The following is an 18,811-nucleotide window of genomic DNA, read 5'->3' on the forward strand; positions in this document are numbered from 1 at the left end:
TGTGTGTTCACTGAATGCTCGGAAGGAGTCTTGCCTAGCCTCTGTAGGACCCGAGCTGGAAGGAACTGTCCTACCAAGGAAGCATCCTTGGCTTTGAGAAGCAGTGTTTGTTTTCATAATACAGGAAACAGCATGCCGCACACTTTCTGTTCACAAATTCTCAGATTACAGCCAAACAGTGCACTAAAATATGTTTCTGTAGGTGTTTTAGGTGAGAAATGGGAAATATGGTGACAGAATAATGGTCTATATTTGATCTGCCTGGTTTTTACAGTTTAAGAATTAAAGAGAGAGAGAGAATCTGCTTCCATGCTCTGTGTTCCCATGGTGGCAGGCATACAAAAATCAGACAAAAAATGCTGAGGTACAAACTGTAGTTCGAGCAGCAGCCGTAAAGCTATAGCAAAAAAATGACATGGATTTGAGCTGAGAGGTGAGCAGGGAGATCTGGGCACTGGTAAGATCGAGGGAAGTACACCACAGTTCATGTACACATACTGACCACGTTATTATGATAGAAAGCTGGTCGAAAATCAGCAAGGTATCCCTTTAACAGCATCCATAAAATGAGGGAATTTTACTGGTTTGGCTGAAAACACAGAAGTGTGTAAATACAAATGTTGACATGTTTTAGATAACATTTTCAGCATGACTGCAATATATTTTTCCTAACTGATTTCTTTTCTGTTATGCAGACAACAATAATTGGGGGGCATGCTGCTGCTTGATTTAAGAGATGATAATGATAGTGCTGAAACTATTACACAAGCCATTAATTAATCACGGTCTTAAACTAGTATGTTATAATAGCTGCTAGACAGAAATTATTTGATTATATTGTTAATTACTTATTTGTGTTTTGGTGTGTTAATTACTTTTTTCAGCAACTGTTTTTCAGCCAAAATATACAAGTTGAATATGTCACCCTCTGAGAACCTTATTCCTTTTTATCTGATGCTTTTTAGATAAACTGATTATGAAGCTATTCATAATAGCTAGATTGTTGTAAAATAAAAACAATAACTTCCCCCCTAATGATAATAATAACAAAAGTCTGTGAAAAATTAAAGGAATTCACACTGTTTGACTAACTTGACTTGACAGCTGTTTAAAGATGGTGCCGTTAAGACATAAAGGGGTTAAAAGCCAACAGTCAGCCCCTGCTCCCATGCAGATCCCCTGTGTGCAGTTAATCCCGTCTGCTTGCTGATCACTTTAGTGTCTTCTTCTTTCCACTGCTCTCCCAGATGTTCCCTGTTATGTGTCATACTTCCCGCGTTCTCCATCTCCTCTGTCAGTGGCGGCGGCCCGTCAGATGCTCCCAGTCACGCTGAAAGATGCACAAGCCCAGCGCTGTCACCGTTATCAGGCCTTGCACGCAGACAAACAGTAGTTATTATTAACTGCACTCCGCTAAGAGGATTGCTTCCTGCACTCTCAGCCTCCGCGCAGTTATTTAAAGGGAGCTTGCATTGCCGCCCACTGCCTGCCACAGCTTTACAGAGAGAGAGAGGGAGAGAGATGTTGAGAGAGAGTGAAGGGAAGAGGAGAGAGAGAGAGGGCTGATAGCCAAGGACAGGACACAAGAGGAGGGGTAAAGCAGTGCTAGTGTGTTTTCTCAGGGTCTCGTCAGCACAGCATTGTGTGCGTCACAGAGAGGTGACAGCAGGCGCTACCTGCTGGTCCCAGCTCAGCTGCTGCTGCTGCTACTGGAGGGAAATCACAAGTAGAGGGGGGACACTCAACGGGAAGCTGCAGCCATGGCCAGCCAGCAGGACTCGGGCTTCTTTGAAATCAGCATCAAATCCCTGCTGAAATCGTGGAGCGGTAGTGAGTAGCAGTTTGTCTCTTGTTGTTGTGGGTATTGTCCTCAGCTGACAGAGCTGACCGACTGGCTGAGGCTGAAGCTCTACTGGGAACCTGACTTTAGCCTCTCTTTAGCCTGTTGTGGTCCGTCATGAGGATGCGCTGTTGGTTGTTGCAGACTGAGCTGATATCATTGTACAGCACACCACTTGCTGCACACTTGAAAGCATCATACTTTTAGCCACAGAGCACCATACTCCTAAAGGCTTTCAGTTGTCTCATAGCAACAGCCAGGGACATAACTCCAGATATCTAGCAAGAGTTATTGGCTCAGAAGAAGTTGCTCATTATACACATGCTCACTGTGGTACACTTACTATTACTCGGGTTAACCGGTGTACTACACAGTAAGTTCTGCTGCTGATGGTGATTTAGCATCTCATTTCTGCTGCTTTTCTTTAAGTTCTTATCTTACTTTAGTGTGTGAGTCTCTGACAGAGTCTAAATAGCTCTTATTAAATGGGAGGGCACTGTAATAGGATTAGTGGAGGTTCAGCTTGGTTGCATATTCTGTCCAGAGCTCACAGCTCCACTGCCTCCCGTTGTGGCTCATGAGGATGGGATTGGATGCCTCTGTGCATCTGATCATGGCATTATTCTGTTTCATTTAAGATATGAGAGGTGAACTATAAAGTCAGACTCCATTTGGAAGTAAAACAAACCAGGAAATGCCCCTCCTGGGTCAGTGAAACACCTCCCAATTACAGTTTAGCAACTAAAGCCACATCTTCCATGGAACTCCTTAAAATCTGAAGTGAGTCATGCTTGCAAGTCAGCTTCACCTCTCAGGCAGCGTGGCAGCTTCAGTATATCTCTTGAATATGAATGAAAAGAGACACCACAGAACATGCTGTCCTTGTCTACACACTCAACATTGAGCCATCTCCTGATGATGTTGCATAATCCTCAGAGTGGGTCACTTTGCTGATAAAGGCACAGGCGCTCATTGTACTGTATCAGCAGCGACCAACAGCTATGCATTTAACGTTTTTCATTAAATATGAGATCTCCTCATTTCATCTCTCTGCTCCCATTTACGTGAGCTGTTACATAATAAATCACAAGATGGCAACAGAGACAGTGTAGTTTATAAATACTCTTCTCAAAACACTAGGATTCCAGACACATATTGGCTGCTGATATGGAAATAAGAAAGAATATGTTTAGCTCTTAATTATTGAACATATAAAAACTGATCAGGTTTGAATAAGTTCCTGGAACCAGCAGTGTGTGTTTCCCTGCTCTCTATCAGATACTGTATGCACTGTGACCACAAGGTAAACAAAGCCAAGGTCTTTTAGACAGTGGTCTCTTATAAGTTAGAGTGTCCAGCTCTAATAACAGTGACAACCAGCAGCACAGAACTGGCATTGTGTAGCAGCGGCATCAGGTCTGGTGTACAAATTGCCTGAAGGCCAGTCCACCGTCAGCCAATCAGAGTAGGAGATGAGCTGCAATGAGCCAAGCGCAGCAGTGCTCCTCTGATGAGTAGTCAAATGTGTTGTTGTCCAGGCCAGTTGCCATTTATTTTATTGTTATGAAATGCACTTGCACTCATTTTCTCATTAGTTTTAGCGTAGTGTAACTATGTGTGCAGTACTTGTGCTCCATTTTGGAGGAGCTAAAAAACATGTATCAATTGTGAATGAAATTGCAGAAGTTGTACAGACACGAGCCCGTTCCATTTAGCTTGAAGAGACAGATGCAGGCATTTTTACGAGGACTTACATAAATGAAATGCTCTCTCGCAGCAGGCAGCAGTTTCCAGCATGATGTCAGCTCACTAAAACAGGGCTGATGGTCAGTAGTTTGAGACTGACATTTTAATCTGCTTTTCACAGAGGTCTGTAATCACTCTCTCACTCTTTCCACTCTGCCCATTTTTGGGACACTCAAACTGTGAACTTGTGATAATGTATTAGCAGTAGAATGTTGTTGCTCCATTGGCTCCAGCTGTCACCTCCTTTTTTGATAAATATTTCAGCAAAAAATAGTTCAGCTTCAACTTCAGACAGCATTCCAGGATCTAAATTAAGCCATAGATTAAATGTAAGCTCCAGACTTATTCTGTTTCATTTTAAGATGGAAACGTTGTCAGTGTGGCACATCTGGTTGTTAACAGGGACTCTGGTTGTTTCCTTTGACCTAAAACTTTATGATCTAAACCAGACGACAGCGTTTTCCCGCTCATTACGTTACATGACGCAAACTCCCACCTTTGGTGAAGCACCTAAGAACAGTGTCCCTTTATACCAAGCCTGCAAGTATAATAAATACTGTACAGTGTTGGAGGAGAGGATTCAATCACTCCAACTTGTCAAATACCAGCGCTTGGTCAGTGGCCCTCGCTTGGTCAGACAACGACGCACCAAGGCACTCTTCAGTGGCAGTATGAGATGCCCCAAACTGCATCTTTTTTGTTGGTCCAGGCAAGCACCATGGTATAAAGAGCAAAAAAAATCTGTATAGGATGGGCAGGTGGGGTTGTAAATAGGTCAGACAAACATGGACTTTCACCCTGCTGTTCGTGTCCTGAGTGAAACCAAAAGTCAGTCGACTTATTTTATTACAATGTGGTGTGCTGGTATGTGTAGTGACATACTGTATGTCACATTACGTAACGTTACATTACGATAGTAACAAATGTACTTATCTTAAGCCAAATCATTATGTATTTTTCTGAACCCAACCACATGCTTGAGGAATTAAACCTAAAAACCAAGTGTTTTATCTATGTGTAAGTTTATTTTGAAAAGAGACTGTATGCCTTTAACAAGTTGAAACTGCACATTTCCTGTGAAAATTGAAGTTTATTTTAAAAAGACACAATGCCTGTAAGAGTGTAAATTGTCATGCTATCCCTGTGCATCCAAAACTGATGCAGGAGGAATATCTAGCATGTCATATTTTAAAATATAGCGCCATTGAGAAAGAGTGAGTATGACATGTTGGGAAATGAGTGTGGAGTGAGAATGTGTTGATTAAATAGTAATGTTTTGCAGTTTCAAAGCCTGTATTGCCCACTATTCTCTCACAGAAATGCAGAGTCAGTAATTCTCACAGCAGCTGGATAAAGTGCTCCCAAAGGTCTGTGTTGATATTGGAATTTTAGTTCCAGTTAAGGAGTTCAGTGGCATCTAAATATCCACCCACTCTGTTCACAAACGACTGCTAAAGTGGTTGTTTACTCAGTGGGACAGTCTCCGTGGATGCATATAGTTAACAGCATTCTTTGGACGTGTGTGTGTGTGTGTTTGTGCGTGCATGGGGGTGTATGTGCGTGGGTGCGTGCAAGAGAGACAGTTTGCATTGTCCTTTAGGGAGCACCACCATGCTCAGGGTGTTTCCAGCATTGGCGATGATGTAATGCACACTGTGCCCAAGCTCCTTGTTTGCGGAGTCACATGTCGGGTCTGAGTCTTCGTACAGCGCCCAGAGCAACAGAAAGGGCTTGATGTGCACACTGGTTGCTTTCTTCACGTCTCATTTCCAGTTTAAGTAATTGACATGGGATAATTTCGATAAAATGATATGTTGATTTAATTTATCTATTAAGTTATGCCCTGTAAAATGTTTGTTAAATTAGATTTGCATCCAGATTCTCTGTTGCTGGGAAGTCACCTAAAAACCTAGTGCTTGAAAAAGTAAAAAAAAAAGTTTTAAGAAGTGTGCCGAAGCATGGGCCTGATCAACAGTGGTGTTTACACTCGGGTCATCTGTTCCTTGTGCTTTAGGATGGTGGCAGAAAAGGGGAGGGCTGCTCTGTCAGTATAGTGTGTACCCCGGGATAAATATAGTCACACAACTATGCCACCATAGCATGTTGAACCTCATCACTGTGCTGTGCCTCAGCTAAAAATTCCTGCCTGACCTTCACTCTTGGAAGGCAACGGTTGGTCACAAGGCTAGAGGAAGCCATAGCAGAGGCAGCTCAGAGAGAGTGAGAGAGAGAGGGAGTGAGATCTGGCGATTGCGTGGTCTCTGGTACCAAACACTACTCCCACTTTTTAACACACACCCGCTGTTGGCTCTGTGCGCCATGGAAACTATGCCCAGCAGGACAGAGCCAGCTGACACACAAGACATGGACGTTGGTGGATTTTACTAGCAAGATTTTGTCTTGATTCAGGACAACCCTGGATACCATATCCTCCTTCCCCACTATGGACGGGACGGCTGTGTGCTGGAGTAAGGCCAGCGTCATCAGCTTCATCAAAGGCCTGGGTAGGTGCTGAGTTGCCACAAGTGAGGGAAGCATGTTCTAAAAGCCGTTGGAGATCGTCACACGTGCTGGGGATTCCTTGAAAGATATTGAAACGCCACATGTCCCGAAAAGACCTGGAGAAGAAGCGTTAACTGGTTCCACAGTGATTCTCCAGCTTCTCTTGTGCAGCTTTGTCAGAGCTGCATACTATTACTGTGCAGCCTCCAGAAATGCTGATTGAAACTTTGCTAAACTCCTGTCTTGTTTTCTTCCCTGCACAACATGTGCTGATGCATATCTCAGTTCCCGGTTCTTTTGTGTGCATTTGTTTGCAGTTTCCTTCAACTACTTGTAAAGAGGTAATAGCTTGGAGTAAAGCAATTTAGGTAATTCGTTAGTGCCGTTTTTATCCTCTCAACCTTTGATCTGCAAGAAAATTGATGTTCCTGCTTTTGATTCCTCTTTTGGCAGACTACAGAAGTCATTAAATTAAATTGCCAGTTATCTGACTCCTTTGTAGGTTTATGTCTTGTCACAACATGAACATAAATTACTTGAGTTTCAGGGTTCATCAGGTCTCCATGGGTTGTGTTGTTAAGCGTGATGTACAGTATACTTGCTGATTTTTACACTGAACAGAATGGACCACTTTGATGATAATTAAAAAACCTGTATGTACTCCTTTAAAACATGCTTCAGATTTCTGTAGGGCTGACCCAAATGCTTCAAAGCTTTGAAGTTTTGCTTGTTGCCATGATTATCAAGGTCAAAATCAGTATTGTTTATATATATGCCCCAAATATACCATAAATTAGGAAATAGTTGTCCAACATTATTCATTATGCATCAGCAGTAATTATTTTTAGTTACTCTCAGACAAGGACATTTAAACTTTTGAGACTCTGACTTGCTCTCATCTAATGTCAGTCACTAGCGATCCAGCACTACAATATGTGACAGGCTTAAAGATATGATAGCAAGATATCAAAAACATCAAGTGTGTGGAGTAGTTTCATATTTTGTAAAGATGACGCACAAAAGTAGAGATATGCCAAGGGCAACTGCTGTGTTACAAATCTATAAGTTTGGCAAGTCACCTGAGAGGTGTAAGTAACAGCTTAGCCATCTTCAAAGTATTCTTTTTTCCTAGCTGTTATGGCTAATGTGTGACCTGTGTGCTAACAAAGTGGCTAATTGTCATGTTAGGTGCATCAGCTGATGTCCTCGCTTTCATCCCCCCACCCCGTCGAAGCTGTGATTAATCTGAAAATTTCTCACTGAAGCTTCAAAGCTCAAAAACTGGTGTACAGGACAGACCTAGATTTTTTCACATTTGTGATGAAGTGTTAGAACCTCCAGCGCGGCCATCTCTGGCTAACTTTTTAATATATTTAATATAATTTTAATTCAACATTTCTTATTGTAGTCTCAGAGAAATTTCTCAATATGACAGTTGCACTTTGCACAAATATGTAGCAAGGCTGAGGTGTTTCCAAATACTGTGTATTGTCTTGGCAAGCTCTAAACACAGCAGCTTTAACCAGGAATTTAAACTGTTGTGATCCAATTTTGGTCCATAATTTAATAGCAAAGAAAACAAACCTCATGCTGACCACACAGTCTGGTGTTTGATACATGCCTCTGACAGATGTAATGTGCTCCTGACACTGTGCAGGCTGCTCTTTGCTGCTGCTGGTGTGATTTCTGTCCAGTCATATTTATTTATTACATGAACACACACACACACACACACACACATGTTTACACACTCAGAATGCAGTGGCTGAAGGGAATGTGGTTCTCATTGTGAGGCAGCAAGTCTCCTCTGTCCTCTCTGAATATTTTACACTTCAGATTTATGACTGTTGGTGAGGTGGACGTGCAGTTAGAGGTTACAGAGTTTCAGGCTAAATAAAAATCTCACAGCTCTAATGAGATGTTTGTATGCAGTTCTTTACTATGTTTAGCACTTTTGTGTCTGGAGGCAGCGGAGTGTAACACTGAGGTAAATTTTAACTTCTGTGATAGTTTGTGGGGGTTTTATGGCCCAAACCAAGCCATCCCTAATTAAACGTGGGCCACATCATAACACTGGCTGAAGGATGGTCACATGCACAAGATTTTTGCTTCCCTCAAAGGGCAATGACATCTTTGGTACGAAATGAAAACACCAGCTGTTGGCCGTGGTGTTTTAATTTCCATACGCGCTCTGTTCACTGTAGCAGGAGGAAAGAAAGTGCCGACTCGGGGCAAGCCGGTGCCCTTTGGACAGTCTCCCTCAGGAATGTTCAACATGTTGGGAACTTTATGTCCATGTTTGGAAGCTTCTCAGTAATACTCTATTCGGTGATCTCTCTTTGTAAACAGATCTGTGGCTGGTCCTGTCTCACTCATTTGTGCTTGATTTGGCAATGTTTGACTCAACAAAATTGCTTCCCATCTCATGCTTTTTGTGTTGTTTCCACAGCTTCGCCCGTGGGGAACGGATACATTAAACCCCCCATCCCTCCAGTCTGCTGTCCTCAGGGAGAGAAGGGTCCCCCAGCCATGATGCCCATCAGCATTGACCCGGAGAGCAAGCCGGGCGAGTACGTCCTCAAGAGCCTTTTCGCCAACTTCACCACCATGTCGGAGCGCAAGATCCGCATCATCATGGCTGAGCCACTGGTGAGTCAGCAGAGAGTGACAGACTGACGGGTTACTGCTCTTTGTGTCCTGTGGAGACTGATTGTTGTTGCACTTTTTAAAGATGTGTGCAGATCGTCACGTGTGTTTTGCTTCAGAAGTTAAGACAAAATCAGAAATTGGCTGTTGGTATTATCAGAGAAAGGTGATGTCATGTTTTGAGTGCTCTTAAGCAGGCCTCCTAACTTTTTCTTAAACTGCTTATCTAAGGTTGCATGACTATGAGTTGGGTGTGCAGTTTAATCAAAGCTTGAGTAGAGTTGTTCCAGATTGTTCCATTTTAATCATTTCAGAGGCTGCTAAAACTGTATTAGATTATAGAAAAAGAAAGAAGTAGAAAAAAAGCAAATGTTAGAGGAGTTGCGCTCCGACATGGTGGGAAATTTTAGTTTTTTCTTGTTTGCTGCCCTGTTAATCATGTTGTGACCCCCTGTGGGTGTCCAGACCTCCAGGTTGTGAACTGCTTTAACAAGGTCAGACAGGAAGTCTGATAAATAGGCCCACAGTAGCTGGCTTGACAGTGATAAATTAGAAACAGTGGTGAGACGAGTATTTAGATCCTCTACTTAAGTAAGTACCATTACAACAAATTGAAAATACACAAGTAAAGGTAATCAGAATCATACTTCAATAAAAGTATAATAACTATTACTGGCAGAATGTACTTAAAGCTGTAGTTGGTAACTTTTATAAAAAGTTACTTTTTGTCAAATTTGCCTAAACGTTCACTACATTCAGATTGTAGTGCTTCTGATGGCCTTACTGTACATCAACAAAAACAACCAATCAGAGGAGAGGAGTCTCCGACGCAACTGCCAATCATGTCAATCACTGCTCATGACCTGCAGTGAAACTAGGCAGTGCCGATCAAATATGAATCAGGATTCTGTTATTGCTTTGCCTATTTCTCACCTCAAATGTTTTCAGAAACACATTTTAGTGTACCGTTTATCTGTAACATGAGAAATTTGGTTCAGTAGGTGGGTGGTGCTTGCTCCTTCCGTTGACTCCTTCCAACATGACAACTAAAATATGTGTCTGAAAACATCTGAGGTGAGAAATAGACAATGCAGTAACAGAATCTTGATTCATATTTGATCAGTGCTGCCTAGTTGGGCAGTTTGGCCGCACACTAACAGTGACTAATAGCTGAGATAAACACTCTGTGGCTCTTATTGGTTTTCTGATTGGTTTGGTATTCAGTGCGCTGGGTTTGATTCTAGCGAGTGCTGTAAGGAGGAGTAGGAAGATAAGGAGTGACATTATTTTTTCACAGACTATTTGTCTCATGTACTCCTGTCAGAACAAAGTGAGAGTTTCAGCAAAAAAAGACAAAACGTTTTTTTGATTAAAGTTACCAACTGAAGCTTCAAGTCTCAGTAATGCACATGTAGCGTTTTACTGTTGTAGCTGGTCAAGATACATTCAGTTTTAACTCCTCCATGTACAGTTTGTACATTTCCGGAGATCTGGCCCCTTCAAAGACTCACAAGATACATCTGAGGGGTTGTAAGATGATTATGTGGTAGAAAAGAAGAAAAACAAAGTTCTGCCACACAAATTTTGTTCATATTTTTTCTTCTAACCTTTAGTGAAACTGCTAACGACTCATAGCCATCTGAAATATGACAAAGTGGCCCAACTAGGTAAAAGTGTAAGGGATCACAAGCCAAGAAGGTTGACAACCACTGGTTTACTTTTTATAATGCATTGTTTCTTATAGGCTTATCATAAGGTTTGCTTCATCACCTGATTTGTGATGTATTTACAATGCGCTGATATATGTTTTTGTGACAATAGGCAGCTTGACTCGTGCTAATGAAGCTCCTTCCAGTTTATACATCACAGTAATATGTTATAATCAATGCCTCTGGCATCTAACTGAGTTTCACACACACGAAAGCAGGCATGTTAACTACCTTGTCATGTTTAATTGCTGTCAGCTGACGGCCTGGTACTTCTGCGTGAAGCAGCAGCTCCATCAGCACAAAGACAGAAGCAGCCTGGGGACAAAATGTGGAACTTTTAGTCAGCTTCATCATGCATGCTTCAGTGTTTACAGGCTTCAGCTGAGTTTGGCACGTGAAATGTGCTTCTGTGATAAGCCCTGGAAAGAGTCATGTTTTCCTTAATGAGCTCTTTTATATTTAAAAAATGTTGGTTAAAAAAATAATTTTAAACAAGTGTCATTTGTTATAATCAAACATTAGAACCTTAGAACCTAGAACCTTTCTGACTAAATGATAGTAAAAAAAATCTCAAATTAGTCTTCAATAGATGAAAAAAAGATCAATACTTTATTTCTTGAGTCAAAATAGCACTTCCAGGTTTTGTGCTGTGAGTCATTGATTAACTTCTACAAACTGTCTGCAGGACTTACAGAGATATTCTGTGGATATGCATGGATTAATATCAACCTCACTTCACTGTTAAGTAAAGTAAACTCACACTGCATTGTTACTTTACAGTAGGGCTGCAACTAACGTTAATTTTGTGGTGATTTTTTTTAAATCAAATAATCAACCATTTAGTGTCTGAAATGTCAAAAAAGAGAGAAAAAGAGCCAAATGTGACATCTTCAAATGTCTTATTCTGTTAAAACACATCCAATGAAAAGCAGCAAAAATAATTATGTTAGAGGCAAGAATCAGAAAAGGTTTGGCACTTTTTCACAGCCATAATCACAATTGAATAGACGCATTTCTGAGGCTTTTAGGCAACTGTTAAATGCCTGATATTTTGATTAGAAAGTACCTCAGGCCTGAATATTTATTGGTCATTAAATAATTTGCACTATAATAACATCATTTGAACTGACTGGTAACTTTGTCTTTTCTATTTATTGATGTTTTAGCCCATGTCTTTATGTTAAAGACTAAAGATACTGACTAATGAGCATCTCTGGAAAATGAGCTGAAGGTAGAAGCTGCTTCTAAAATCTTTGAGAGTCTTTTTGTCCAGTGGAGGTTGCAGCTGATCGGTAGGGCCAGTAACAGCTGTCATAAATAATTCTGTTTACAGACAGTCAGGCAGACAGCGAAGAGCCACTGCACCACTCACCACCTGCTCCCTGATCCACATTAGTATCTTACAAGTGCTGCTGAAAGTCAACTAAAAATGACCAACCGATCCATATTACTAAGAAAAGCCTCAGACAGAATTTAACGCCATACCTGTGGCTTTGGGTCCGACCACATTGTAGCATTGTTTACCTCAAATATTTGCAGTTTTTACACCCTGCTGTAGGGGAGATGGGAAAAAGAACTCAAACAAAAATGCTGCCCATGTCTACAGATTCCAGGGCTGTTATAAATACTATTTACATTGATTTTATGCAGGTTGCACAGGTCTGATATATTGTCAGTTTACTTTTGGCTGTTATGGCAGTCTCCAGTTTTAGGGACTGTGATTTATAGGAGGCTGTTAGTCACCAGTCCCCGTCTGCAGGGAAGTGTTAATTACCACAGGGAGAGTGTGCACCCCCTTGTTTCAGTGTAACTCCCTCTAGAGAGCTGCAGGGAGGATGTGTGTCTGGTTGCTTTTCCTCTCAGTGGAGAATTGGCTGAGTGATTTGTTTTAGCCCTGACTTGTAGTTATTGCTGTACAGTTGCCCCTCCTGCACATCATCATCATTCAGTTTAATGAGTTTAACAGAATCTGTCATGTTCAGTGATCTGTAGCTGGTAGTAATTAATCAAATATAGAAGACATTTTAAAAAGTCTGTACTCAAAGGGTAAATTAAAAGCAGGTACATGATATCTGAGTTGCAGAAAATGAATTTAGTAAAAGAGAAATGTAAATCTGTGAGATAATTGAATACAAACCATGTTGCTGTATCAGCTTGCCACATAAGGCAGTAAAGTCCTTTAAAGGCCAACAGTGCAAGAGGCATTGACTTTTCTGTCATTCTAGCACAGATGGGCTCCTCAGATGCAAGCGTTTTCCAAAATATCTAAAAAGTTCATTAGAGCGTGCGGCTTAGCTGGTGTTCCAGCTGCAAGAGACAGAGCGACATTGCCATCAGCCCACGCAATGTCAATGTCAGACACATCAGACAGTTAGCTCTTTTGGATTAATCATCAAGTAAGTGATGTGCTGTGATTTGCTGTCTGGCCAACGAGACAGCAGCGGGATGAATCTGGCGGGGCAAAGTAGCACAAAGATAAAGGAAAGCTGATGCTTTGGTTTGTGCAAGGATAGATTAGGTGGTAATTGTGGGTTAAGTTTGGATGTAAATATACTCCAAATTACTGTTGTGTGTGTTTTAGATGGTGTCCCTGACTAAAGATGCATCAAATAGGCCTATCTTTGAAATAAAACCTGTGTAATAATTTTATTTATTCATCTTCAATTTAATTTGGCCAGAAAATTGAATGAAACCGGATAGCACTTTGTAAAACTTTAATGTTTCAGCTATGTATGTAGCCAGTGAAAATAAACACTATACAGTCTCTTCACTATGTTTTCATTATGCCTCCACATCGGCGATAGCCAGTTATTGTAGCCACAGTTATTATGTTTTTGGGTTGTCCATCCATCCATCCCATTCCGTCCCGTACACAATATCTCAAGAATGCCTCTGGGGAATTTCCTTAAACTTGGCACAAACATCCCCTTTGACTCAGCAATAAAATCTGATTTTCGTAGTCAAAGGTCAAGGTCACTGTGACCTTGTCTGTCTCATTCTTGTGAACGTAATATCTCAAGAACACCTTAGGGAATTTTTTTTTTTTTTTTAAATTTGGCACAAACGTCCATTTGGACTGAACAATAAACTGACTGGAATTTAGGTAAAAGGTCAAAAGTCAGAGTCATTGTGACCTCACAAAACATTTTTTGTGGCCATAACTTAAGAGTTCTTACGTCAATTATGACACAGCTTCACACATTTGTCTAAAAGGATATAATTACGAAGTGATGACATTGTATATCCAAAAGGACAAAGGTCAAACTTTGGTGTGACATTATAATATACTGCATAAAACATCTCTCTGGACATTATTCAGTGTCAGCTCTCAGGAACATAAGGGGAGACATTTGGTCAGATACTGAATAGGTGACACTAATCTTGGGTGTCTACCTTGCTACTGTGCTGATTGTATAGATCTTCTGTGCTGCCAGGGCAAAAATGTATGTAAAGCATCCATGTTTTCACAGACATGAATGTAAATTGGAAGAGAAACTTGACTGGTGTGCGTAATTGTGCAACAGTAATTTTAGTTTGTTTATATTTACTGTGTGACTATTGAAGACTGTGACACACCTTCATTAGTGGCAGAATGTGAGTAAAATTGTTTGGGCAAATTTTAAACATAGGCTGCAGTAATTTTCAATTCTGTGATAAACTTTATATTTTATGGGGCATTTTCAGTGATTGTATTCTGAAGATTTACTGTCGATATTAATAATTAACTTCAAGCTTGTTTTGTTTCTTAAATGGACTGAAAACCAAGTAAAAGAATTTTGAGATATACTATGCAGGACTTTCTTAAAAAACAATGTATAGACTCATACAGACGTAATCCCTCTCAATCACTTATGACCCACTAGAAGAGTGTAGCGGCCTATTTGTCTGCAGACACTCTGCCGTCTGCCTGTATTTTCAGATTTCAAGCATCAGGTACCAGAACGTAAGCAGCAGGCATCCAGGAGACACAGCGGAGAAAAAACGCAAATGTAGGGAGGTGGAACAAACAGTACAAACAGTAACAGAAAATCCTGCCAAGAATCAAATATTTAAATGTTTAAGGAAGGTGACATTTAGTGTTTTATTCAGGTGTTGTTGTTACCAAGTTTTGAGGCCTTTCAAAGATGTTGAAAACTAATAAACTCAGGAAGGTAGTGTGAGTTCATTATATTCATCATCCTGGTTAACAGCTCTCAATATCTAAACTCATTCGCCCTTCATTTACTCATAAATAGGGTCTGCTTCTACTGTATGAAATTACATACAGAAGTCAGGATTGTCCTTACAGCAGGAGATGACTGTGTTCAACCCAAATACTTCATGAAGGCCTTAATCTCAGATGATAGAAGACTGTAATAATGGGAGCTGTCATGACTGTCCCATCTCTAATATCTGACCCTGCCTGCTCATGGCTGGTATCAGACTGATTGATGGCTCTCTCATTAGCTGGGCTGTAATGAGTCCCTGTTCAAAAATACTCCACACAGTCTTCGGACAGGGCGGGCAGAGTTACAAACTTCAGAGAACTTTGCCAGTTTGAGTTTGTACAAATGAAAAAACTTAAACTTGTTGTGAAATGACTGTTTTATTCTGTGTTTTCAGGAAAAGCCATTAACTAAGTCACTGCAGAGGGGAGAAGATCCTCAGTTTGACCAAGTAAGTGCTGATTAACGACATCTCTGTTAATTAAATGTATTGTATTCATGAGTTTTTATCTCCATGTGTTTTACATTATAACCTGCAAGCAGTTACATAAAATACCAACATCTAAGTGTTAAGCCTCTCCCTATGAGCACCTAGGAGAGTCAGTTTTTAAATACTGCTCCATTATGATGCACTGTAACATGAAAGAGCTGATGGGTGAAAGCCCTGCTCACATCCCAAAAGGTCTTTCAGATTCAGTCAAGGTTAGTAGTGTTTACCTTGAGTGCTGGCACTGGCTCTGCGCTAGGTGTGTCCAGCAGGTCTGTGGCTCTGCAGAGAAGGCCCTTTCACAGCCACAGGGGTGTGTTTGTGCTGATGCGTGAGGCCATTCAGCAGCCACACAGAGCCAGGATTCTTCTCCGGCCTCGTGCTGAATGAAGGGCTCGCTGTGTTCCCAAGCCCGACCAGGCTCTCCTCCCTTCCTGTGTGCCCGGCCCATCCCACCCGTTCCTTCCTTTCCCTCTCCCTCCTCCCAAGACTGGGGGAGGGTGCCCCATGGGTACCTGGTCGCTCTAGTCTCCATGAGGACCAGCTCACCTTTCAATCCCATCTCTCTCCAGTAATATAGCTTTGGACTTTACTTTAAGTCTCCTTCATTTTGCCCAACTCTGATTATTGTTGAAATGTAGGAAATATCATGAAACAAATGAACTATCTCATGCGGTTAAAACTGCTGTACAAATAAACAAAGGAAACGCTGATTGCAGTCTCCTACTTTGGTATGTTAATTGCCAAACACAAACACGCATTTGCACGATGTATGTCCTCTACTTCCAGCTGATAAGCACCATGAGCTCTTTGGCTGAGTACTGTCTCCCCTCCATCCTGCGCACCTTGTTTGACTGGTACAAAAGACAAAATGGACTAGAGGAGGAGTTGCACGAGTACCGGCCCAGAGCCAACACCAAGTCCAAAAAGTAAGAATCATAATCATTGATTACTGCATGCAATGTGTCAGCTATAGAAAATGTAAAGAAACAACGTTGACACTCACATGGATTGTACGATTGTAGCAAACCTGTTGCTCTTGTTTGATTCTCTCTAACAGCGATGAGCAGCAGAGAGATTATCTACTTGAACGGAGGGATTTGGCCATCGACTTCATCTTCTCTCTTGTGCTCATAGAAGTTTTGAAACAGGTGACTTGACTTAATTCTGTCGCACAAAAAAAGCTCAGGTTATCTCATTATTTCATGATATAAAACTCACTTAAAGGTTCTGTTTGTAACATTTTACCAGTAATAATCATATTTTATTGCCACAAGGATGATGACGTTGCACCATGATTTAAAAACTGAGACTTTCCTGGTTGCCCTCAGCAGCCTGTGGACTCACTTCTGTGAAAAGGACTTGGCTGATTTTTTCCCGAAAATCCAAATAAAAGATGCACTAGCACACAGCGCTGTCTACCAGCCAAGAGTGATGCAGTGGCAGCCAATGAGCTAACCATAACCTGAGCTAATGTTAGCCAGCTAGCTGTAAGTTAGCTATTCTACATGGTTGCTTGTAATGTCAGCTGATGATGTCATTTACAAACAGTAAGCTACTAAGTATCATGGAGCCAATGGTCCACATGAAATATCTGAACATTGCAGATAGTACGATGATGATCAATCACCGTCAGTCTCTTTTTTGTCACTCTTTTGCTCACGGCTACTGAGCACCAGCAACAGGACGTTGACTATAGTCACTTGTAACAAGGATTTTCTTAAAGTTACATACAAAACCTTTAAGTAGAGTTGTTATCATTTATTTCCACCAACAAAGGAAACTTATAGTGACCAGCAGTTTGTGAATATGTTCTTGAGCATCCACAGTCATTCTGTTGTGTCTCCTGGTTCCCTACTAGATGCCGCTCCACCCGGTCCTCGACAGTTTGGTCAATGAAGTCATTAACTTAGCATTTAAGCACTTTAGATACAAAGAAGGGTAAGCTCCTGTCTTTTCCCGCACTGTTCCTCCTCTCTTTCAGTTTTAATTATCTCTAAGGTGTGTTGTGCTTTCCAATAGGTATCATGGTCCCAACACTGGCAACATGCACACTGTAGCAGACCTCTATGCTGAAATCATAGGAGTATTAGCCCAGTCCAAGTAAGTAGCAAAGGCAGAGCTATGATTAAATAATTAAATATTGTTGTATTTCTCTTTTCATCTGTCTTCATTGGCTCATAAATGTTAATTCTCTGCTCTTCTGTGCTTTGCTGTCATGCCACATCATAATGGTGTGTTACCATTACTAACGCCTTTCTGCAAAACATCTCGCGGTTCAAGAGACTGGAACAGACTGTAGGGACGACACACTTTTGGACAGGTCCCCTTCACACCAAACTAGGACTGGAAATTGATGTCTGTTTATTTGAAGTTTTCAGATCATTGCAGCAAGGAACAAACCCTTTAAATAGAGATATGGTCAGCGAGCACACTGCATACCTCTTTTCCGAAGTGTGCTCTGCTTAATTTCCTATGAGGGATTCTTCACTGAGAGTCTTTTATAGAGATCTTTACTATTCTCTGATGTCAAGTAAGAAAGAAAGAAAGAGAGAGGTCAAGAATTTTACTGTGTACTCAGATTATTTGGGTGTAACTCATAGCTGTATTTTTAGTATCGGCAGAGAGAGATTGTTGCTATTTAGATACATTTAGATGTGGTTTGTCAATCACTGTAGAAACGATAAACAGTTTTTCCTCCCCATGATTAAGCTGCAGGAACATCTGTATTCATTTTTTTATGAGTACACCGCCAGGCACCAGGGAAGAGGTTAAGATATGCTCCTAGTGAGTTCCCATGATGAATTATCTTCTAAATTTAGACCAGCTCAAGAATCCCATCTCTGGTTCAATTTGGGCAAGGGATCAGGTGCTAGACGAGGAGTTCATCTTGGGGCACAGACTCAGAGTCTGGTATATTTTTGGGAGGCATGCTCCCTGAATCTTGTCTGTATCTCTTTGCGTGACGACTCTAAAGTGGAGGAACTTTTTCGTGGAAGTGCTGATTTGGGATTTGTCTGACTGAGCTATATGTGCATGTCTTTGTATAGGATCTCATTTCGTTTTTTTTTTCTCTCTCTTTCTCAGGTTTCCTGCTGTGAAGAAGAAGTTCATGACTGAGCTAAAGGAGTTGCGACAGAAAGAGCAAAGTCCATATGTCGTGCAGAGTACTATTAGCCTCATCATGGGGGTCAAGTTCTTCCGAGTTAAGATGTATCCTGTCGAGGATTTTGAAGCCTCTTTTCAGTTCATGCAGGTACAACAATCTTCTGTAATCTATAGTAATATTTCAGTCCACTGAATGGTTCCAAATTATTATCATAAACCTGCCTTACTGAAATATAAACTGATTATATGGTATAAGCCATAGGTTCACACTCTATTTCCTTTGATTTTTAAACTTAAAGGAACAGTGTGTAGGAAGTCTTTCCCATGTGCCAGGCAGTAAGATTCCTTTGTTGTTCATTGTTCACAAGGTTTTTACCAGGAGGTGATTCATCTCCAGAGGTTTCTTCCTCTCCAAAACAAATGGACCATGTTTTCAAAGCTGGTAAAAACACTGACATTACAAATCAGTGTTTCTCTGACTCTGTTCTGCTCATTGCAGACAGCCCGCTAGCTCAACACCTGCTAATGTGTGCTCACCTTTTTTCTCTGATAACTAAAAATCCACATG

The 18,811-nt window shown here is 41.1% G+C and overlaps 1 protein-coding gene across 4 annotated transcripts in view; it reads left to right on the forward strand.

Moving 5' to 3' along the window:
• LOC126400831 (protein furry homolog) overlaps positions 1 to 18,811 on the forward strand; it is a 55,358-nt gene that overhangs the window by 4,231 nt on the left and 32,316 nt on the right. For 2 of the 4 annotated variants that reach the window (XM_050061815.1, XM_050061822.1), the window contains exons 1-8: positions 1,622 to 1,830; positions 8,538 to 8,737; positions 15,046 to 15,099; positions 15,925 to 16,064; positions 16,196 to 16,286; positions 16,997 to 17,076; positions 17,158 to 17,238; positions 18,223 to 18,391. In XM_050061815.1, coding sequence (XP_049917772.1) covers positions 1,761 to 1,830; positions 8,538 to 8,737; positions 15,046 to 15,099; positions 15,925 to 16,064; positions 16,196 to 16,286; positions 16,997 to 17,076; positions 17,158 to 17,238; positions 18,223 to 18,391 — 885 coding nt within the window. In that variant the 5' untranslated portion in view covers positions 1,622 to 1,760. Of the gene's footprint in view, positions 1 to 1,621; positions 1,831 to 5,770; positions 6,091 to 8,537; positions 8,738 to 15,045; positions 15,100 to 15,924; positions 16,065 to 16,195; positions 16,287 to 16,996; positions 17,077 to 17,157; positions 17,239 to 18,222; positions 18,392 to 18,811 lie in introns of those variants that run through there. The other 2 variants (XM_050061831.1, XM_050061806.1) reach the window with 2 other exon arrangements.

Source organism: Epinephelus moara, chromosome 2 (genome assembly GCF_006386435.1).
Source record: "Epinephelus moara isolate mb chromosome 2, YSFRI_EMoa_1.0, whole genome shotgun sequence".
Lineage (NCBI taxonomy): Eukaryota > Metazoa > Chordata > Actinopteri > Perciformes > Serranidae > Epinephelus > Epinephelus moara.